At 41.3% G+C, this 24,221-nt stretch overlaps 1 protein-coding gene across 1 annotated transcript in view; it reads right to left on the minus strand.

The window, feature by feature from the left end:
* The window catches only part of ADAMTS12 (ADAM metallopeptidase with thrombospondin type 1 motif 12), a 387,137-nt gene that overhangs the window by 112,860 nt on the left and 250,056 nt on the right, over positions 1-24,221 (minus strand). The window contains exons 12-14 of the mRNA XM_060146935.1: positions 22,113-22,282; positions 11,555-11,688; positions 4,185-4,305 (exon numbers count right to left, since the gene is read on the minus strand). Of these exons, the coding sequence (XP_060002918.1) occupies positions 4,185-4,305; positions 11,555-11,688; positions 22,113-22,282 (425 nt within the window). The remainder of the gene's footprint in view (positions 1-4,184; positions 4,306-11,554; positions 11,689-22,112; positions 22,283-24,221) is intronic.

Raw genomic sequence — 24,221 nt, forward strand, 5'->3', positions numbered from 1 at the left:
GCACAACACACACGCGCACACACGCGCACACACGCGTGTGCGCGCGCGCACACACACACACACACACACCTCTATAACCAGGCTTTGCTAACCAACTCTTAATACAGCATTTTTAATGAAAAAATGTGATTGGTAGAACAGAGATGAAAAAAAATCCCCTTGAATGTCTCATCCTCATGGGTCTTCTTTACAGAAATGAGAATCATATTCAAAAGTTGTAGGGGGTGAAGGGTTATTGAGATATTCATTCTACGTCAAGGTCAGATTTTCAGGGTTGGTAAGAATATCTCCAAAGTATTAAGAACGATGAATATATTCATTCAGTAAATCAGTTTTCTTCCGGTTTCCTCAGTAAGCACCATTCTTTTGCACCAGTGTTGGGGGAGGTGGAAAACATAACCTTGACCTCAAAGAAGGAGCCTCTAGGCCCATGGAGACCACCTGGAGAAACCATCCCACTACTGAGTCTTGAACACCTTGAGCTAAAAGAATATTCAGGGCCTTTGAGGATGGAGCAGAAGACTGGTCTCACTTCTGAAGACATATCGTAAGAGTGACAATGGCTTATTGGTGCTAATGTGCATCTTATTCAACTCTTCTAAAAAAAGGATCTACCCGCTGGCATATTTGGTTTCTAGTCTGTCACTTCAAATAAAAATGTGTTTATAAAGAGGTCATACTATTAACCCAGGCAATTTAACTACAACTACCAGCTTGTCTTTTTTTTTTTTTTACGATTTGTGCTGTCAGTGTGTGGCAAGCAAGACCATTCTCACTGCAGGCCAAGATGCCATGGTTTCTGTGAGGGGGCTCCTGGGAAAGACAGGTCCATCTTCTGAAGCCTGGCTTGACAGCAGTGACACATTGCTGTCTGGTTCAGATCCAAAACTGCATTTGACCTGCTCACAAATCACAGTGAGGAAGAGCTACGTACAGATACATTTGCCAGGCAGATGTACTGAGAATTAAACTGCCCTGGATTTGGAGTTTTAGCCTCAATTATTTCAAAAGAGGGTTGGAAGGGGTCTGGAGTCTTGGAACACATTGTGAGCAACCATAATCCTCTTGCTGGAAACCAGTGGAAACATAGCAGAGGGAATAGACACCGACAGGGGCTTCCTGACCCTAAATGCTTCCTCACAGCCCTGAGCCCTGGAGGTCTTTCAGCTCTTTTGATGGGAAAACTCCTGTGTAAAGTGTCCAGTCACTCTCCCTACCCCTTCCAACTCAAGGTTTCCTGGAAAGCATGACATAGGACAGTCTCCAAGTAAGGTGGTATTTTGGTAAACATGGTTTCAAGAAAGCCATGTCCTCTCTTATCATTATGTCCTACCTTCTGCCTCTGATTCTGTCTCTGGAATGTTTTCTTATATGATTCTCATCCCCTTTACATGAAATTCTTTAGTCCAGGCCCTTATCTCCTGAACCTGGGTTAATGTTTGGGTTCCCAGCACTGGGCTCTCCTATTCTGGGCAACTTTGTATGTTGCTGGCAAACTAGTCTTTCTATGACACTGACCTCCTCAGGTCATTCACCCTCCCTAAAATCTTAGATAGGTCCCTATTTTCTCTTGAATCTACAGCAAAGAAATTGAACCTTACGGAACAGCCTAGGAGCAACTCTGGGTCATGAAGTCGTATCATTTATTCCTAAAAGGGTCTCATGTCCCACCGCCCAGACTTGTATAGACCCTACACCCACACTGAGGCCACAGCCCTCCAGCCTGTGCTGTGAGTGTTCTTAATGGGTTCCATTCGTTCATGATCATTTTCATTTTGTCACAGAGCCTAGGGAGCCACAAGCAAAAGTCCAGAACATGCCTCATTATGGGATTAAGATGGTAATTTTAGCATAACTTGTAATTGTTGTCAATTCCTAACTCTATATGAATTTAATCTTTTGACCATAAAGATCAGTGGCAGAGTCTAGGGAGCTACAGCCGGAAGAACTAAGCACATAAACACACAGAATCAATAAGTAGATGGGATCCAGGTGGTCAGGTACACACCTAATTCCAGGCAGCTGCTGCTTTTATTCCACTTCAGGAATCTCCTATTCTAAAGATATGGATACTGGCAGCAAGAGTTGAAAAACAGGGACATTGTGTCTTTCCTCTGCTTTTTAGATTATAGACTTTTTTTTTCAACATGCTGAATTGTAAAAGTGAAAAATTGTATGTGAGGTATATCAGACAGTGGAAATTGAATTAACTTCTTGTGCCAAAAGACGTAAAATTACTATGTGCATCAAATCTACTCAATAGATATACAAACATATCATTTAAAATATAAAATTAAAGGTGAATTTTATATGGTAACTGTTCTAGTTCCATAAAAAGATTTCAAACAAAAGTTGCGCACATTCTGGTTATGATTAAATAAAAGAGGTAGGAATCAAGGCTGGTGGTTTGGGCACTGAGTTAAGTGACACAATTAGTCGTAGGAGAGTTCCAGAATGCTCAGAGAATGTGGTCCCTTGTTCCCAGCATCAAAACAAAGCAGGCCAGTGTGAATAAGACCAGGACTTGATTCAGTGGTCAGAGGGCCTGGCATTGGTGAGGTCTAGAGAAGCCAATTAAGGCCAGAGGAGTCTAGAGTGGTAGTTTTAGGAAGTCAATGGATTAAGTCCAAATTTTGGTGATGTGTGCTAGGGAAAAATAGGTCATTTAATGACCACACCCGATACTCAGGGGCATACTCAGTAACTTCATCCCGGGTGTTAAGCAAGTCTAGAAGGGAGGTGCCCCACTATATCTGACTTCCACCCTAGGCATCACCCCAGCCCCAGTGTGGGATACTGCCCCATCCCCTCTGGCTCTACCTGGGTGGTGCCCCCTGGCCACCCTATTTCCAGTACCTCCATTCCTTGGAATTTAGAGAATTAACAACCAGATCCCCCCACCTCCCCAAAGCAGCGTGAAGCAATGGCTAGTGGGAGCTGGTGTGTACTCTCAACGCCTTCCCTCCTGGGCGGGAAAACTTTGGAAGTACAACTTCTACACTGGCTCCTATATAATAACTGGTTTAATGACACTCCCTTTCTGGCTGCCTCCCTTTCTCTGTTTCACTGCCTCCAATGCCCTACTGGTGTTTCCCAGGATTCTCCGACCTCCATACAAACTAATGGTACCTGAATTCCTGTCTCTGGGTACCTCTTGGGGAGGAGGGGACGAGGGGGACGAAACTAAGATGCTCTCAGCTGTCTTCATCATCTCCAGGCCTAACTTAGCCTCCTCCCAAGACGCCTTCAGCAACTGCTGGTGTCAAGGGATCATGGGAACTGTCTTTACTGAAGACAGTCTGCAGGGTCACAGCTGATTTGGGATGAGGATGGGCTCTCCATGCCCCGAGGATTGTCAACAGCCCAAAGATGCACAAGGAAGAAACCTCGAAAAAGGTAATCATGGGAAAGGAATAGTGCGATATGAGTAAGGAGCGCATGTTAGATGGGAGAAGCCACCTGGAGAGCCTTAAGGCACCACTGGCTGGGACTCCCTTACAGGGAGGAACTGGGAATAAGAGCAAATTGAAGCAACCCTGCCTCGCCTCTCCTCTGGTCCTGAAGCTACACCCCAACTCTTCTGCCTTTAAACCTACTGTTGGCTTCTCTGCCCTCAGTTACAGAACCTGCTCCTAGGTCTGCACCCTCCTCAGCCAGCTCTTCATCCCTTCTCTCCCCCAGGTCTCGGTCCATTGGCCTTCAGCCCTGGATCCTCTCCAGGGATCACACTCTCTTTTTTTTTTTTTTTGCGGTACACAGGCCTCTCACTGTTGTGGCCTCTCCCACAGGCTCCGGACGTGCAGGCTCAGCAGCCATGGCTCATGGGCCCAGCCGCTCCGCAGCATGTGGGATCTTCCCGGACCAGGGCATGAACCCGTGTCCCCTGCATCAGCAGGCGGACTCTCAACCACTGCGCCACCAGGGAAGCCCGGATCACACTCTTAAACCTGGTCCTGTGCACAGCCACTAAGCCATCTTAATCCCTAGTGCAACATGATGCTTCCTGTAATTGCTTAGCATTCAACCCCTTTCCTAAAACTGCCAAGGAACCTTTATCCCTTTGTAGTGAAGGCTATACCCATTTTGAATTCTGTGAAAGTCACAATCTGCTTAAAAAGAGTAACGCTCCATCTTGACCTTCATTCTCAGTCCCCTGCCACCTCAATTATTTATGTGTTTATTACCAGATCCTTCTTTCTGTTGAAACACCTTCTTCACGGTCTGACAGGCTGAACCATCCCCAAGGCACACACCACAGCGATCCTCCGTGGCGTTGGAATCGATCTCATAGTCACAGCCAACCATCTGCGGGGAAGAGAGGTTGAGGACGAATGACTCAGGCGGGAGAGGCCACACCTACCCTGGAATTTTGACTCCTCCTTCCCCCCATTTTGCTCTGGATGAGATTGTGGTGGGGGCAGATACAAGATAAATGTTTCCTCTTCCTGGTGGTGGCCAGAAGAATACCCAAAGCACCCACTGATACTAAAGGAAATACTTGCTTTGAGGGGAAAGAGGTACACACTGAATGCATCTGCAATTTCCCCTGAGTGAGAAGCAGAATTGAACACACTTCCAAAAGTGGAACCATGAAAATGTCTTGGAATCATTGTCGGTGGAGCAGCAAATCCCTTTCAGATGTGCAAACCTCATGCCCCCTCCTCTCTAATGAGATTCCCAGGGATGACGGAATGACTCCACCTATACTTAGTCGTTCATTCCCTTTACATTCCTCACTGGGAATATTCTCTCTGGTTCCTGTCTGAACTGGCAGCCCTGGGGGAAAACCTGGCTTCACGCTGAGACCATTCCAGTCCCGTGAGGGATGAGATCTCGGACCTGCAGACCCATCAGCAGATACTTTGGAGCCTCCTATGACCCCAGCCCCACCACCTGTCACATGTAGCCGTATCCCAGCCATCCTGACCTCCTTCCCTCCAGCTGCAGAGGAGGAACTGGTCATCTCTCCCCTGAGCCAGGCCTAATCATGTTCTTGTGCTCTGGACCTGACCACTTCTCAGTGTTCTGTCCATTGGTTCTCCCAAGTCATCATCCTTCCCTCTCCACTGGTTCCTTCTCCTCCACCCCCCAATACGGCCAAGGCTTTCCCATCCAATTCCCATTCTGGAAAAGGAGAGTAATTAAACTTGGGGTGTTTGGTAGCATCAAATACCAGAGAACCGTTAACACTCAGATGGAAAGTCATGGAAAACACGTGAACATCCACTGAAGTCTTTTGTTCCTTGCTCTCTTCTACGGCCTATATTCCTTAACCACATTTCAGTGGTAGAATAAAGAGGAAAAACTACACCATATTATATATTTTTTTCAATTTTTATTTATTTATTTATGTATTTATTTATTTATGGCTGTGTTGGGTCTTCGTTGCTGCGTGGAGGCTTTCTCTAGTTGCGGCGAGCAGGGGCTACTCTCCTTTGCAGTGTGCGGGCTTCTCACTGCGGTGGCCTCTCTTGTTGCGAAGCACGGGCTCTAGGCGCGTGGGCTTCAGTAGTTGTGGCGTGCGGGCTCAGCAGTTGTGGCTCACGGGCTCTAGAGTTCAGGCTCAGTAGTTGTGGCACACGGGCTTAGTTGCTCTGCGGCATGTGGGATCTTTCCAGACCAGGGCTTGAACTCGTGTCCCCTGCATTGGCAGGTGGATCCTTAACCACTGTACTACCAGCAAAGTCCCTACACCATATTATATTAATTGGATTTTTCTTTTCTGTTTGGGAAGAAGAATTGTGCCCAGGTAGTTTTTTCTCTCTCAAAGATAATTTCCTTTCTTATTTTAAAGCCGCCTCAGATCGACTGAAAGGAAGAACCATTTAGGTCTTTAAATACACCCTCCCTCCACCTTAATTCTAAACAGAGAATAAGGCCCACAGACAGAAATAGCGCCATTACTCAGGTTAACCATGTCTAACTTCCTTTAGATCCAAAGACGGTGCTACTTGACCCAGTTGGGAAAAATAAACTGCTAAGAGATTAAAAAAACTTAACAACACTAATCACAATGGAAAAGAAAGAAATTGTCTGGATGTGTGCCTTCACTGGTTATAAGCAAAATGTCAACCCGTCACAAGTGATATGTTTACGTCAAGCTTGAGTATCCTCTAATAAGCTGACCTTTACAAATCCCATTCTCAGTGACCATCATTCCTTCACTGATTTGGAACCAGCCAGGGAAACATACTTTGCAACATACTGAAGTGTTTAAAAAGAATCTCTACCAGGAGGGGATGGATAAAACATGTGAAGGAAAAAGGAAAGAAAGCCGGAAAAACAAATACCTTGAGCCCATCTTTCTCCTCCAGCAATATTTGCCTGCATCCCTGGGGGGCAGGGGCGGGGAAGGAAACACACACACCCCAGTAGGCTGGCCCACGGCATAGTGTGTGGTTCTTGTGGAGACTTCACCCTTCTGTTCCTGCATCAGCTGCGCACAGCACACTCAACACCGAACTGAGTACATAACCGAAGGAGGCAGAAGCCCGTCCTCCTTGCTATACATAAAATGTAAGCCTCTCAGGGGAAAATGAACAGACATTCCTCTCTTCCATGTCCTGTGCTCTGGCAACAGGGCCACAGCAATACTGTCTTTCTGCCTTCAGCCGGATCAGAGGGGCTCTGATCCAGTATGGTTCTCCTCCGATGTGCCTCTAAGGCGGCCAGATAGCCTCCCAACAGGCTGCATTTCTTTTTAAAAAAAGAAAATCCCTTTAATTTCCTATCATTATTTCTTTCTTTAAAAAACAGCTTTCTTGGGGGTGTAGCTGATATATAAAATACTACACATATTTAATTTTATAATTTGATGAGTTTGGACTCATACAAACACCTGTGAAACCATTGACACAATTAAGACAATAGACATATCTATCAGCTCCGAAAGTTTCCTTGTGTCCCTTTTGTGTATGTGTGGTAAGAACACTTACCATGAGACCTACCCTCGTCACAAAATTTTAAGGGCACAATATAGTGTTGTTAACCACAGGCAATACGTTGTACAGCAGAGCTCTAGGACTCATTCATCTTGCGTAAATGAAACTTTATACCCATTGAACAGCAACTCTCCACTGTTCCCTTGACAACTACCATCCTCTTCTCTGCCTCGATGAGTTAGACTATTTTAGGTTCTCATATAAGTGGAATCCTGTAGCATTTATCCTTCTGCGACTGACTTATTTCACTTAACATAACGTTCTCCAGGCTCACCCATGTTGTCAAAATGTCAAGATTTCCTTCTTTTTTAAAGTTGAGTAATATTCCATGGTATGTATATACCACATTTTCTTTATCCATTTGTTGATGAACATCTGGGTTGTTTCCATCCGTATCTTGGCTAGTGAATAATGTTGTTATGAACACGGGCGTACAGATGTCACTTCAAGATCCTGATTTCATTCTCTTGGGTACATACCCCAGAACTGACATTGCTGGGTCATAGGGTAAAAATTAAATATTTTAAATTTAATTAAAAAATAAATATTTTAATTTAATTAAAATAAATATTTTTATTTTTTTGAGGAATCTCCATACTATTTTCCATAGTGGCTGCACCATTGTACATTCCCGCCAACAGTGCACAGGTTTTAAATTTCTCCACATCCACACCAATACTTGTTATCTTTTGTGTTTTGGTGATAGCCATCCTAACAGGTATGAGGTGATATCTCATGAGTTTCCCTTTTATTTCTCCATGTTTAATGATGTTGAGCACCTTTTCATATACCTGTTGGTGATCTGTATATCTTCTTTGGAGAAACGTCTATTCAAGTACTTGGCTCATTTTTTAAATCAGGTTATTTGTATTTCTGCTGTTGAGCTGTAGGAGTTTCTCATACATTTTAGATATTAACCCCTTATTGTATATATGGTCTGCAAATATTGTCCCCCATTCTGTAGGTTGCCTCTTTATTCCGATGACTGTTTCCTTTCCCATGCAGAAGTGTATCATCAATTCTTGACCCTGTCATTTGAACTGAAGAGCATCCTATCTTGAGTATTACTTAGAGAAGTCAGGTCCCAGTCTTTCACTAGGCTTTCAGCCCTACGTGAGTGAATAAGTAATACGTATTCTTACCAATTCTCATTTCTTCCTTATGAGTTTTACTGTTTTACTTAGTAAATTCTCAAGTAACTGAGGACTGAAATACCAACTGGCACCTTGACCTAAGCCACTTAGGATGTCATCATTTCTTTCTACAGTCCCTTGGCAAAGGTAGAGACTGGAAGGATGCCTGATTCCAAGAGGAGATTCATTCCCAGCTAATGAAACTTTAGTGTGAAGATAATGCCAGTTATGCTTAACTGAGAACAGGTAAATGATAATGTCCTGTAATAAATGGGACAGCAGAAATAATGCTTTCCTCACCATAATTTAAGGGCCAAGAGATAGGATGTGGCCTTCTAGAAAGACATCTGGCCCAGAGAAATTGATTTTGGGGTGTTCAGTCAATCACTGAGATGGCCAAAATGGCCTTGAGAGAGAACAAAGAAGGTTCAGGAGAGTTTCTGAGAGCAACGAGAAGGGGAGCTGACTTAGGGCAGGTAGGAAGATTGTCGAGTAAGGCTAAGGACTCGGCTGGGGTTGAAGACACTGACTTTGTAAGGGCATAAATTCACAAAGTTGAATTATTATTTTAAGAAGTGTATAGTAGACTGCTTGTCAGAACAAAAAATCAATGTGGTTGGGTTTGTCAGAATCAGGGTCCTGGGGAAAGAGGTTGATGGAAGGCTGAGAGGAGAAATCTAGGGGATGGCTGATGTGCAAGTTCAGGGCATCCAGGCTGTTTGGGGAAGAAATGAAGCCAAAGCTTTGCTGACTGGGAGAAAAGGGACGAGTGAAGGAACTGAAAGCCAAAGAACTGGTTACCAAGAGAAAGGGGTGAGCAAGTTGGATGGTTAGCAGCCTGTCATAAGACAGCAGGTAAGACTGCAGAGCTGGGACAGGTGGAAGAGGGGTGGGAATATCTGCTCATATATTTAAAAGCTTACCGCATGTTGTACTTGTGATTAAAAAAGGAAAGGAGAAAATAATTTAACTGTAAATACCACTTTACTTAAAAATCTTGGCCTTGTGTAGATTCAGTTAAGTAAACGAAATAGTAGAAAAAAATTCAATAACTAGAAAAAAAGCAGCTTAGGAGTTCAGTACCAGTTAAAAAATTGGGGGAGGGGCACAGACAGATACTTCCTAAAACAAATTCAGTTCTGATCAACGTTCGATAATTTCCTCGACAACAAAATCTGCAAATCTAAGATGCCAAAATGTTGGCAAGTGTCATAATTTCCAAATAGACAGCTAAGTATATAAGTATAAGCAAATACAAGTATTTATATGAATATAAGCAAATATTTTCGTACCCACAAAGAAGATGAATTAGGCACATATATATTTTTTTCTGATGGTGTAACTTTTTATATCAATACACGTTCAATTCCCTTTGAAAAAACTGTGGTAAATGAATAAGAAGACTAACAAAAGCTGAAAATAACTACAATCCGGATCTTTAAAAGATAAACTGTATTTAGGCTATTAAGGTAAACTTGATTTGACATATTTTTTTCTGCTTAAAAACTTAACTCAGTGTGGTGTAGACAGAAAGTAATTAAACTTTCTAAAAGCCTTAACTGGTTTCCAAAAAGAAAAAGGAAAGCTGAGAGAATTGGGCTTATTCTATTAAGCTGATTTAACTGGTTTCAAGAGAGATACCCAAGACCCCTCATGTTTTGTTCAAAATATCTTTCTTTTTCCATCACAAGCTAAAGATACTGTCTCTATGCATGCAAAGGTATTTAGGTATAAAAGATAATTTTAGCATCACATTGATTTTTTGATGACTAAAGTTCTCAGCCCTAGCAGCATATGGCGATCACCTGAGGAGTTTTAAAAATACCAACGCTCAGGACCAAATCACATCTATTCTGAATTAATAGGGTGGATAGAGAGCCAGGCATCAGTAGGTTTTACAAGCTTTCCAGCTGATTCTAATAGGCAGCCAGGCCTGAGAACCACTGTATTAAATGGCAATGGGGCTGTTCGGGCCTAAATTAGCTAAATAAACTTTTTCCTGCTCTAGGGAACAGGTCTAACCTAAAATATATTAATTATTTTTGGCTCTTTGTAGCTACAGTGGTAATTAGCGTGTCAGGAAGAGAATTCTGCCTGAGCCCTTTCCAATTTAGAAAGGATGGCTTGTTAGCTCACTCAGTCCTGGGAATCATCATGTTGCCTCCTGAGCCTTGGTCGCTACTGGAATAAGTCCATCAGTAACTGCAAGGTGATAAATTCACCTTCCCAGGGTGCTAACAATTTATGGGCAGGAGCTTTTCATGGCAACAATTCGGTCCAGTGGAAAAAATTGTGATAATTATTTGCAAAAACAAATAAAATATATTAAGAGTTTATTGTGTGCCAGGGGCTCTGTTAAGGGCTTAACCTATATGACCTTATTTAATCTAAAATATGTTAATATCCCAATTTTATGAAAGATAACTGAGTCTTAGAAAGACGTATAGAGTTATACAGCTAGGAAATAGTGGTATTGGGTTCATATTCTAGAGCCTGAGCACTAAGCCATTATGCTTTACTAATAGTTAATTGAGTATTTTTATGTAGTTTCTTTTTTCACTGATTAAAAACACCTTCTCTTTAAACTGAGATTTATGCCTGAGTGTTGGATCACAAAACTTGTTCATCAGTTCCTTGCAAAACAGACTGTGAGCAATGGGGATAAATTCTTCAATGTTTGTACACATAAAAGCATTAAAAAATCAGATCTAAGTACTTTATATAAAGGCAGAATTTTTTTTTTTTTTTTTTTTTTTTTTTTTTTTTTTGCGGTACGCGGTCCTCTCACTGCTGTGGCCTCTCCCGTTGCGGAGCACAGGCTCCAGACGCGCAGGCTCAGCGGCTATGGCTCACGGGCCCAGCCGCTCCGCAGCATGTGGGATCTTCCCGGACCGGGGCATGAACCCGTGTCCCCTGCATCGGCAGGCGGACTCTCAACCACTGCGCCACCAGGGAAGCCCTGGGCAGAATTTTTTAATTGGAGTCAATTTTTTAATGGAGTCAATGTGAAAAAGTTAAATCGAAATCAGAAGACCTCATGTTGGTGATCAATTGAGAATGAAATGTCAAAATGCTCTGTGAAAAACACTATACAATTATTAATTTCAGTTTTTCCTCAAATTTAACTAACTCTGTTGGCAAGTAACCAACAAACAATTCAATACCACTGAAATAATCTGAGTTGCCTTTTCCTAGTAATTCCTCCTTTAATTTGGTTCTTCTTCAACTTGACCCAGCTTCACGCCTAAAATAATATCACAGAGCACATCAACAGATCAAGAAATGAAGATGACAGCAGGAGGACATTCAGTTCTTAACTGTGATTTTGATGAACACTGAAGAGTCTTGTCTCACAGACCATATAAAAATACCAGACCACATGCAAGTACCGCGAAAGCAAAAGATTAGCACATCTGACTTCCCGAATTAATAAAAATCATGGTTTTATAAAGTTGTAGATTAAGGAAACATACCCAATACCTTACATATGCCATTAATACAGACATTTCTGCTGTTGCCGCCTTCAAAGCAAGGGGTACCATCAGTGACAGCATCCAGCATTTTCTCGGAAAACTGGCCATCTATGGGTCGGCAGTAGAGCTCACAAGGACGTGCTGAAGTGAAAAAGAGACAAATCCTTGCAAGTTAGCTTTCTTGCTCAGCACCCTTCCCCTAGGATTTTGTATGTATGAATCCCCAAGTGTCATTTATCTGGAGATTCCCATCTTTCCCCTTTCTGTGACACATGCTGTAATGCAGGCTTCTTTCTTTTAAAGCGTTTTACAACAAATTAAACTGGGAAGATTGCTTTAAAATGCTATGCCTTTTGTTACAAATGATGAGACCTTTCAATCCCACGTTGAACTGTGCTTATAAAAATAAGGCAGTGAGCATCTGGGGTTAACCTAGAAAATAAGTCATAGCAACCGGTGATGCAGGACTCCAGACAAGCATCATGTTTGCCTGGTATTTTGCAGTAAAGTAAGCAGACCACCAGGGGACATGCTCCCATGGGGCCAGCTCATTACTAACACCACTGCCACTATCATAAACCACCCCCAACAAATATTCTCCCTTGTTCTCAAGTCCAAGAAGTCCTTGGACATAGGTTTACAACCACAGAGAAACAAAAGATCTGCTGTTTTGCTAAAGCAGAAGCCACCTTGCTTATCATAGTGGTCCATCCCATCATGCTGGGTCCTGCACTGAATCCATTCTAAGGTTCAATTTTCTGTTTCCTGGTGAGTGATCTCCTGCACAGAATCGTTCTAAAGATTTACTTAATAAAATGTGTATCTATACGTAGGTACTTTGAATAACCAGAAAAAGAGGTAACTTTTAAAACATAAATTGTCCTAAAAATTTTAACAGGTAATATCTGTATATGATAAGAATTCAAATAGTTAATTTTCCTTGAATGTTACGTCTTCTCTTTAAGTGAAAAATTTGAGAATATCCTCTTCAGAAAGATCCTTTTGGGATTTCTTCTGGGTCTGTTTACTGGGGGAAGGGCTGTTAAGTTTCTTGGTGGTGTGACCAGCTGAGGGCTCAAGGAGACCACCCGTAAGGCCGTTTGCCTCAGACCCACCTCAGGGTGGATGGGCCCCAAATGCAAGGCCAACGTGCACAGCTCTAGGTAGGGCTGCTCAAGGATGCAATGGTCCATGTGGTAAAGAAAGTGTACAGCTTACACAAATACAACAGAGTAAAACTCAAACACTGAAACTCTGGAGGAACTTGAGACAATCTCTAAAGCATCTGTTTAAAACTTAAAGGAGAAAGGTAAAAGCAAATAAAGAATACCAACTGATTTTATATAAACTTCAGTGGATAAGTTGTCTGAGAAAATGAATAAAGTTAAAATGAGCTGGAGAGATCACAAAGTGCCGTCGGAAAAGGGCCAGCAGACCCCGGAGACAAGGCATAATTCAGTACTACTGTAAATCTTCATTCCCGGCAGCATGATTAGCTCTGTGACTGCCTGAACTTGAATAGAAGTGCTTAGAGGGAGCCACCTGGGAGCAATTCTGCTCTCTGAGAGATGAGAGCATCCATCCAGGTGTGCTGAGTCCAGGGAATCATTTCAGGAAACAACAAGTAGAAGGATGGAGGCGGGGGAAACACTTTTTCAAAAGCTTTGATTTGAGCTTTAGAATTTAGATTTGAGATTTTCTATTTGGACACATGAAGCACAAAGACGAAGCAGCCCTGAATTATTCTGGAGCTTTTCTAAAGGAATTACCTGTTCCAGCCTGCTGGGGAGGGCTGGGACTAGAGGTGCCTGAGGGTGCGAATTCTAAGAAGGCATTCACTCTCAGGGTTGTAAAAACGGGTCCTCACAGCAAGTAAACCCCCATCCAAAGGCAAGCATTGCACTGAATTCCAGAATGGTCAAGTTCCAATGTCTGCCTTAGTTTTACTCCCTCTGGGCTTGTGCTGTTTGACTCCCTCCCTGAAGGATGAAACTACCCAGAGGCTTTTGCTAGTCTTGTTTATTTAGTGAGCTAAGGGAAAGTTGCTTTGTTCAAATAACAGCCAATGTATTACTTGAACGTTATTTTCCAGATCTTCTTGTGCTTTGCAGTGGTTATCTGATTTCATTTTAACCATCACAACTACCCTATGATGTTAGTTCTTTTATTATCCCCATTTAGAAGAGAAAATTTAGGCGCAGAGAGATTAAGTTTTCCAAGATCTCACAGTATGAGTGGTACAGTAGAAAGCTGATGGTTTAGCTTAGAGCTCACGCTATTAACCCCTAACCTACAGGCACAGAATTATTTTTAACAAAAAACAAATGCTTTGATGAGATATTTAAAGTAACCACTCTTCGTGTTATTAGGCAATGCATTTATTCATGGATCATATCTGAGAAGCAAACTTGGTAGAATACCCACTGGACTCCATTTTAATAATCTTTCATGGGTCTTAAATATGGTGAGAATCTTTAGCCTCTGGAGCCATTACTTCTATAGAGAGCAGATGTAAAAGCCATTACTTCTTAGAGAGCAGATGTAAAAGCCATTACTTCTATAGAGAGCAGATGTAGCAGATTCTAGCTCATGAACGTCTAATATTACCTTGAGAAAGTTACTTAACCTTTCTGTGACTCAGTTTCCTCGTCTGAAAAATGGGGATAATAATACCTACCTTGCAGGGTAATTAGTAGTGAGGATTAAGACAGAGACTGTATGTCAAGCACTCAGCGCGGTACCTGGTATACAGTAAGTGCTTGACAAATGACAGTGGTTATGGTTGCTGATTTCACCTCCTTATCATGACCTGGTGAATTCTAAAGGTCCTTGCAGTTACCCCATAAGCTGTGCTTCTATCATTCCAACCTTCTTTCAGAGCAGTCAAAAGCTGGCTCAATTCTCTTTCCCACACATATACCGATTTTTCCTGAAATATCCTCTTCTCCTTCAGATTATTCCATTGTGCCATTTCTAATCAATTCTGCACTGATTTCATGCTTTGTTTTACCATTTTCTAAATAATCGCTGTCTTGTCGGTTTAGCATAAAGAATTCCATATCCTGCTAGGTCAGTAGGTGGTTCCATGACTTTCCTTTTCTGTGACTATGAACCTGGTTCAAAGCTGGTACAATGCCTACTGAGGTCCTCCCGGCTCTATGCTTCCAAGACTATGGATTTTACAAGCTCCTCAACAAAACTGCGATGTCCTCAAGGGCACCCCAGTCATCTGCACATTGATCAGCTGCTACTGGCGCCCACAGTGTGAGAAGGAAGAAACAGACACACACTGGTGAGGACTGAAAAGCACAGCAGGAGGCTCTCCTTCACATGAGCGTTGGAGTTAGATGCATAGGGGTTCAGATCCCAGTCCCGACTCTTACATCTTGCCCAAGGCCTCTCGGTCTCTGCACAGAGGGGACTGTCAGAGGATAGCACACTGAAACCTCTAATAAGGTATCTGGTTGTTTTAATGTGGTAGTTATTACCATTAACCTTTCCTAATGAATACCAGCAGATCATTACACTCAGCAAAGGCTCTTAACCCATGTTTACTAATTAACTGACATGACAGTGATCGATACTGTTAGGGAGAAACCTTTGGACCAAATGGCAAAGAGATCAACTCGATCCTAAGAGATTATCAACTCATTCATAAAAATGAACCTTGACCTCAGTGACAGAGGTCAAGGATGTTCATTGCAGCAATTAACTTTTTATCCAGGAAGAAACGGACAAATGACTTAAATTGCATTTATATAATGGAAGGCTATGCAGTCACTAAGAGGAATGAGGTGAGCCGTCATGCCATGGTGTTCTGCTCCATGAGTCAAAAAGTTGCAGAACTCTGCTCCATGAGTCAAAAAGTTGAGTCCACTTGTGCGCAAATGGAAACCTGCAGTTAACAACGCTCGCCTCTGAGGGATAAGTGTGGGTGGGCTAAGAAGAATCTATTTTTATTTCACTCTATTGTATACACTTGCATTTTTATAAGCAGCATATATTCAATTTATAAATAATGTCTTGGCCCTCAAACAAGAATACTGGAAAGGTCTCCTTTCCCCTGTGATAATCATGACACATCTCTATGAGGAGAGGCCCTCATTTTGAGACTTTCCTTTATCTTGCTTCTGTGATACTGGATTTGTACATCCTTCAAGATTAGACAGGCCAACTGAAGTAAGGAAGAAACAGATTTTTAGGGAATGTAAGTACAGTGGTCTATGGAGTCTTAGGGACACCTAGTAAATAATCTGTGCTGAAAACAACAGCAGCACACACACCTGCTGCTGTGACCTCCAGCGCCTGCACACCTACGACCCACAGGCGTGCCCAAGGCCAGAAGGAACGCTGTGCTCGAAAGCGGCCATTGTGAATTGAAGGTTCAGGGCTACTGAAGCAGTTTACAAGGTGGATTCTGAAGTCCTGCTTCCCTGCCCTTTCGTCTGGCCTCTCTGTCTTTCCTGGCGCTCTGGGTATGTCATTAGGTGGGCCTGTGACACAGGGCGCTGCCCCAAGAGGCAGGAGGAGCAACGGATGGTCTTAGTTCTCAAAGGTGAACCCGACTATCAGAGAGTCTCTCTCCCAGATACCAACCTCATCGGTTCCATAACAACCACAGAGTTGAGTGTTTCACCATCTCAGGTACACTCATCTGCCTAGACACATCCTTTCGTCGGGCTCGTGGGATTTTTTTCTTCTAGCTTTTCAATCCATTTTTTCAGCTGAGTGAAAATTCTAAAACTAATGGACTGGTGAACTTTCCCCTCGCACTGTCTGATTAATCCTCTCAAAGGAAGCTTAGGGAACTGAATGAACTCACTGAATCGAAGGCTGAATTTTCAATTCTGCTAAAATAGGGCGGCCCAACGTTTTTGGATAATGATCTTACGAAGTGATCGTTAGAAGCGAAAGCTAAAACTTGCTAAGAAGGATAAAAATTATTTCTTCGGTCAAGGAAAAATTTGAGTGCGGTTCATGTTCTGTGAGTAGATTGCAATTTGAGTTTCACCATTTAAAAATATGTAGTTTCTGAAATCCATTTACATGCAGGACTCCTTGGGTGTGAGTCCTGTGCAGTCACCCTGGGCCTCACACTTGGTTGAATGCTCTGTTGTCACTGTCTTAAAACTCTTAATAATTTTACGTCTGAACTTGTGCCTTGTAAGTCTGATTGGACAATGGAACACGTGCATGAGCAGAAGAGATTTGTGATGTGCATGCGTGCGGTTCCTTGCCAGATTTTAAGAAATACTAAACCTTAAGCAAAAGGCATAACTTAAAAATGTTTTATTGCTTTAATAAGTAACATTTAACTTAAAAAAGAAGCCCAGTTTAATGACCAGGCTCAGATCAGCTTGAGGGAAAACAAACAAACAAAAACAAAACCAAACAAGAAGTCCTGACGAAAAACCCAACCAAAAATCAGTCAAATAATTACCAAAACTCTGTAACTTCGGCTGGTCTAAAATAGTATGTTTTTTACTTTCTGATAAGGTAATATTGCAATCTCCAAATATATCAAAATATACATCAAACATAAGAAGGCATTAAAATTAATATATTCTACCATAACTATAGAAAGGTATGAAAACAGGAATAGAATTGTTAAAAATGAATTAAACCCACTTCATTGATGTTTTAGACTATGTTAAATGTAGCAATGTTGGTTATTTACTGTACGTTTATGTTCTGTCTTTTAGTTAAAATGGTTAGGAACTGTGACACTAAATTTGGAATTGCAACTTATTATAAATTGTTTACTAAACGTAATAATTTAATCAGAATGCTTAAATGTTTAAAAAATTGATTTCCAAAGGCAAGATACATAAGTTTAATAAACCCAGCATTTGTCATAATACAAACAGTTTTTGGGGCTCTTCTCCTCCCACCAGAGCTCCTTGGCCATAAAATCATCTATTTTTTTAAAAAAACATGAACATCATCTTAGGTAAAATTCAAAATTCAATGCATTTGTTCTTAAGGTAATGGGTCTATCCCAGTCTCTGTTTCTATGGTCAATATTTAGTCTGCAGAGTCAGGCCAGGGCTAACTCTTGGCTTTATTGTACAGTCTGAGTTTAAGAAGTTACTCATTCTCTAAATCTATTAGCATACCCATAAGAATTAGATCAAAACCTTAAATTTCCATGTAGGATTTTCTTGTGGAGATAAAATTAGGGAAATGCATACAAAGTGTTGAGTGTAAGTACCTACACAGAACAGATACTGATATAAGTTTAATATAACCTGTTCTCGTTATCAGTTAGAAGTGAGTTTCGTTGCAAGTAGCAAAAAAAAAAAAAAAAAGAAAAAAAACAGAAAAAAAATGTCGCTTCCCTGTTTTAAACGGACAGGAATTTATTTTTGCCACATAACAAGAAATCCAGGGGCTATACTCCTTCTGTCTTCCTCTCAGCCGTCTCAGCATGGTTGCAATAGGACTGGTGTACCCCAGGCAGCATGAGGGCAGAGTGAAAGGCAGAAAGGCAGGGGGCTGAGGGCAGCTTGGTTAGTACCAACTAAAATCCTTCCCAGAAGCCTGACCCAGTGAAGCTGCCATCTTTATCTCTTTGGTTGGAACTGGGGCTCCCTGGAATACAGTTTAGCAAGTCTTCTAGCTTTCCCTCTTCTCTTGTAGAGGATAGTGAAGGGGTTGTGAATGGCTTTGGGGTGTCTGCAAACATCATCCTTATTATTCCATCATTTTCCCTCCTGAAGCCACAGATTCCTAGTCTGTGAAATGAGAGGCTTCTGGCTAGAAGATCTCCCAGTTTGCTCCCCGCAATGACACTCTCTTTAAAGGCTGTTTCTTTCTAAACACCAAGTACTCTTGTAATAAACTCTATGCATGGCGCCCAGGTCTTCCCAGGTGTCCAGCTCCTGGGAGTGCTGCCAGCACTGGCCCTCAGTTGTCACCTTGGCCTAAGAGAGCTTCCTTGCCCAAGGACACTCACTCCTTCCTGAGGCAGACCACACCCAACGTCTGGGCCATGTGGGGCTTCAAGGACTGGCTGCCCCACCTCAACTGCAGCAACTCTGAAGGTCCTTTGAGCTGTAGAGCTTCCCGAGGGGTGGAGAAGCCCTCTGCTGAGACTGTGCTCTGCACCCCAGCTTCTCCCCCCGCCCAACCCCTCTTCCTTCCCTCTCCTTCCGCACCTGTTGAACTTCCCACACGCTAGTATCTGTCTTAGAGTCTCTTTCCTAGGGAGTGCAATTGCAACAATTCCTTACAGATGTCCCTGAAGGATCCTATCCCAGGAGGAGCAGACTGTTGTCTGACCTCAGGTCAGACCTTCCACATATGCTGGAAACCTCACTGGCAGCAAGCATTGATAGGGCTGAAATATTCAGAAGCAACAACTAAAAAATTAGCCTTAATGAGGAGTTATTTGGGGGTTCTGAGAAAAACATCCAAAAAGGAAGAGATTCCAAGAAAGTGATGGCACCAAGATCAGGTTCTGGCCATTTCCTAATAGACGATGGAGGATGTAAACATATTTCTATTCACATAGGCTAATCAAGTCCCTAGGAATATAAGTTAGTATAAGTATCTCAGCTTCCTAATCAAACAGACGGTATTCTTCAATTCCAGCTCCATTATATAAGACACTATAACCCTGAATAAGTTACTGTCCTCTCTGAGACTACTTTTCTTCATCTCTGAAGGATGGGGATGGGGGTAAGTGAGAAAATGTATAGACTCAGCTCTTCACACTGGTGCTTCCATGAATATGATCAAGTGGAGTTTGGATGCCTTTTTTTTTTTTTTTTTGCCAGGAGTGTTGGAAAAGGAAATGCCTATATTGGAAAGTAAGTTGATTTAAATTAGTAGTTTTCAAACACTTTAGGCAGAAGAATTATTTTTCTTTCATCAAGATCTTGCAAATAAAGCAGATAAAATTCAGGATTTTATTAAGCAGAAATTTTATAAGTTCAAGTACATAATGCTTAAAAATAGTTCAGTGGGATCAAAAGAGACTATTAAGATGAACAGAAAATTTTGAAATCAAGTTTACAGATGGAAGTTACAGACATATGGCTGCAGCACCTAATTTTTTTCTGTGGGTTTTTTCATTTGTACAGCATTGAAAAATCTTGACTCACACAAACAGCTGTAAATGATAACAGTTTAGAACAACTTGACCTGTAATCTCAGGATATTTCTCAGTTAAATTGGGTTGATGGGAGACTTTTATTCTAAGGTCTGTAGAAAACCAATTAATTTGTGTAAGTTAATGTATTGGTGTTTTTTGATATGTTAAAACTCAACATATACTGCTTTTGAGTGTAAGCATTGTTCTTTATTGCACTTTTAAAAATAGTTTAAATTATTTCTTTTGGAAAATGAAATTATAATAGAATCAAACATTTTTGGAAGCCCTGGAACAGAGTGTGAAAACTACAAGGTTTGATGGAGATTCTATGCTTATTCCAAATGTTTGAATCTATGATTCTTCTTCTGTCATTGGCTACTTAGCAAATCTGCCAAAGGTCACTTACTAAGACACTTAACACTGTCTACTGAGTGGGTAGAAAACTCTGCTGTAAGTTAGTTTATCCTCTGGTGGCTTCTAAGGAAAGGCTGGGAGGGTGTAAAGTGCTCAATGCCTGGCACAGATTAAGTGTTCTGCACAGAGTTGTTGTCATGAATGCCACACTGCTGTCACCCAGGATGCCCAGAACTAAGAAAATTGCAGCTCTGTAGGATAGAGGTTGATGGGGGAAAGAAATCAGTGTATTGGTCGAGGTGGTAGTTACTTGGGTTAGCAGGTAAGTCATTATGCTCAAATAATAGCACAGGATCCTGTAAGAAAACCCCTGAGATGGAGAATGGAGGCTTACAGCCCAGGTAGATGGTGAGTTAAGCAGATGGCACTCAGCTAAATTCCCTCACATGGTTTATACAGCCTCAATACAGATGCAAACTGATCACTCCAAAGTGAGTGAAATCTGTGTCTACTTTTATAGCTCTCATTTCTTTAATACCTATTGCTAGGCTATGCAAAAAGTGGGCGCACGATAAATGCTTGTAAATCAATGAAAAGTCAAGCTGAACCAAATCTTTTAATTATAAGTATAGCTACTTGAGCCATCAGAGTGCAGCAGACACAAATTCAACCCTGACTCTGGCAGGTGTGGGTATCCCAAACTAAGCACCTGTCACAACACTGAGGCAGCTATGCCATTTTAGTCCTGGAAGAGTGCTCATTCAGAGTCTATAGTACTACTGACTCAACTAGTTCCAACAAAACAGAATGTCCAAAATACAGGTATAGGTAGTACCAACTGGCTATACCTTTCATAACTATCTTTTTTTTTTTTTTTGCACCCATATGAGTATATACACGAGCTTTCCTGTATTCGAGTACTTGGATCATAAAGTAAAATTGCACCAAAAACCAAATGACTCACTCCCCTAGAGCGTGAATGATGCTAAACAACGGGCGACAAGGAGCAGACGTTGCCCATGACAAACAGCCATCAGGGTATTTTGGAGACACAAAGAAGGAAAAGCACTATTTTTTCCAAAAGCAATTGACTATATCATTTTTCTAACAGTCCAAATATGTACTTTTCATTCATTGGCTGACATCTACAAGTCCTCTTCTGTTCTATCATGCTGCATTTCAGAAACTGAATAATCACAAAAAACGTGGTTACTTTTCACTACCTTGTCTCAAATCTCCTTAACTCAGGAAAATCTTTCTTTCATTCTCTATTTGAATAACAAATAGCACAGATACTCTTTGAGGCTAATCTATAGCTAACAGTCAATGATTCTTCCTCATTTTCAGTAGAGAATGTGTCACTGGTGCTGATTCAAGGGAAGCACTGCCAAAGCTGCTGCTCGATTCTGCAACTCTGTTTGGAGAGCCCCCATCCTCTGATATGCATCCTTTAGATGCCTGATTTTACTTTTTACCCTTCTTATACTGTCCTATACATCACAAAATGTTGATTTCTGGCCCAGAGCTGGCTTTTACTCATTTCTGATCAAGTTTCTCATTCATTTTCTACCATCTTGTCTTTCCTTGTGCTTTTCTCCTCTCACTTGGAATTGATGACTCTATTTTGAATGCCTTCCCCCTCCCTTATGCCAAGAGAAAGACTACTCATGCTTAAGAATCATCAACTACTTCCTTGGAAGACTTCTTTGAAATTACTCCAAAACCATAATGATCTTCTTTTCTGAATTTCTGCCAAAATTACATTCAGTTCCACATGCTCATCAACCAGCACTTTCATCAGTGATTAGTTTCTGAATCCCTACAAGCTCCGCTTATTGCTTAGTTGCACCTCAGCTGTTTTGAAGTGAGGCATCATGTTTGATAAACTTCTCTTTTATCTCCAATATAGCTCAGCATGGAGTCGGAATATTCACCTTCAACATTTACTGATCCACTTAACCAGGTCAGTGTCTCCACCTCCTAAAATATAAAGCTCTTGATGACACTATTCTCTTCTTGTTGAACTTTGCAAGGCATCACAGGTACCCTGACAGATAAATGCTTTCTGATAATGGCTGTAGTCTTAGATCTGGAATATACTCTCATAGCTCCTTACCTGGATTAAAAACTGGAAACCAGTGGTAGAATTCATTCTTGTAGGGAACAGTGTCAAACTCACTGCACTGCATCTGCCGAAATGTTGGTGTATCTGGGCGACAGGGGTGAATGTTGCACAAGCGATAGCGTTTTCTTTCTCCAGTGCAGTACTTCCCTCCAAACTTTGGTCTACACATGAAACACACAAACTCTTCTTTAATTTCCTTAAAGGCCAGCATTTTCTTTTAAAAATCCTCTGGCATCCGGCCATGCCCCTTCCTTGCCAAACCTTGTCCCTCTCTAGCCTCAAAACTCACCGTTTGAATAAATTCTTCAAATTTCCCACATTTTTTGCTGTTGCCCATGAACATTCAGTCCCAAGTATATAGTTGCCTGTTTTGAAATAGTTTGACTCCATGGTCAATTAGTTGCCTGGTCATCAGTTGTGACTTTCATTTTATTTCCTCCTTTTCATTCCCACAATCACCAAACTAGTTCACCCCTTATCTCCATTCCTGTCTGCCCTCTTCTTCCTCATTTAACCTACTGTACACACTCTTCTCTGGCTAATTTTTATGATTGCTTTAATTATTTTAGTTTCCTGTTTAAAAATCTTTAACGGCACCCCATGGCCACAGAATCCAGTCTAGCCTCTTGAGCTTGGCATCCAAGGCCCTCATGATACTGACTTACCTCACCTGAACAACTTTTCTTCCCACACTCCTCCTCATTTGCACACTGCTCCCATGATACAGGCTGACTTATTTGCTTTTATTTTTTCTGTGCTTCTAAATAGATTTCTGCTCTCTTAAGTCTCTAAACATCTACATACTGCCTGTGCTTTAAGGACCAATAAATGCTATCTCCATCATGAATTCTTCCTGAATTCCTGCCTTAAGTAATCTCCTTCTCCTCTTAAATGACACTTTATTATCCTACTGTAGGCACTTCCTGCATTTATCACACCCAAAGATAATTCTTTGACCAAGGTAGTTCACATTCATTAACTCCCTGTAGGCGGGACTAAGAATTGTCCTTGAGAGTTGAGGGTAGGCTGGCTTCCTATCTGTGACAATGGAGTGACACTCTATGACTTGGCACCTCTCCAAGTCATTTCCATCCAAGAGCCTTTTGTGAGCCAAGCCCTGCTGGGTCCTCACTAGACAGCTGACTGATAACACATCAAGGATACACTGACCTGAGTCCATGACCTGAATCACAGAACTGAATCTGTTACTGTGTTTCCATTGCTATGGTTCTCAATGAACTTAAGCAAACCAGCTACTGAGATCAGACACGGTCACTCATCCAAGGAGACTCTAAGACAAACTGTAGCCTCTGAGATGGGAGTTGGGACTATTTTTTCCCCCTGAAGCCAAGTTAGAGGATCATCTTTCATTTCCTCAACAAGGATGTCCCTTTTCTGACAACCATGGATCACTGACCATCCTCCCAGGAAGGCTACGGACTGGGTAGTGGCTGATACAGAACACTGACAATAGGTCCTAGAACAAATCGCCTGTATTTCCTGATCTCTGAAATGGAAATCACTTTTCTGATCACATTGAAACAAACTATAAAGATATTCTGTAAAAATATTTTTTAAGGGATTTCTGATTTTGAATTTTTGAAGTCACAGGAACTTTGTATTTAAACAAAAAGGTAAGATTTTAAAACAATTTTGCCCAAATTCCTCAAATGTACACTTAATTATATGCATGGGAGATGGTAAAGATAACATAATAACTACCATTTACTGACAATTTTATGTAGTAGATATTATGTTAAACTCTTCATAGATGTTAATTTATTAACCTCTAGGATAAATTATATATATATATATATATATAGTTTATATGTATATATATATACATGCAGATATATACATATAGAAATATATTTATTATAAAAAGGAGAAGTAAGATTTGGAACTGAAAAACTGAGAGAATTATAACCATATTTATCACTTTTAAAAAATGTGACTCTTACTCTTTAATGCAGACTAATGTAAATCTAGGTAAAAGAAGTTTAATACATTTTCTACTTACAGGAGGCATTGTATGTACACTTTTTAAAAATTATACTTGGGAACTAGAACACTGAGAAATAATGAAATTAAGAATGTAAT

This window comes from Lagenorhynchus albirostris, chromosome 3 (genome assembly GCF_949774975.1).
Source record: "Lagenorhynchus albirostris chromosome 3, mLagAlb1.1, whole genome shotgun sequence".
In the NCBI taxonomy this organism is placed as follows: domain Eukaryota; kingdom Metazoa; phylum Chordata; class Mammalia; order Artiodactyla; family Delphinidae; genus Lagenorhynchus; species Lagenorhynchus albirostris.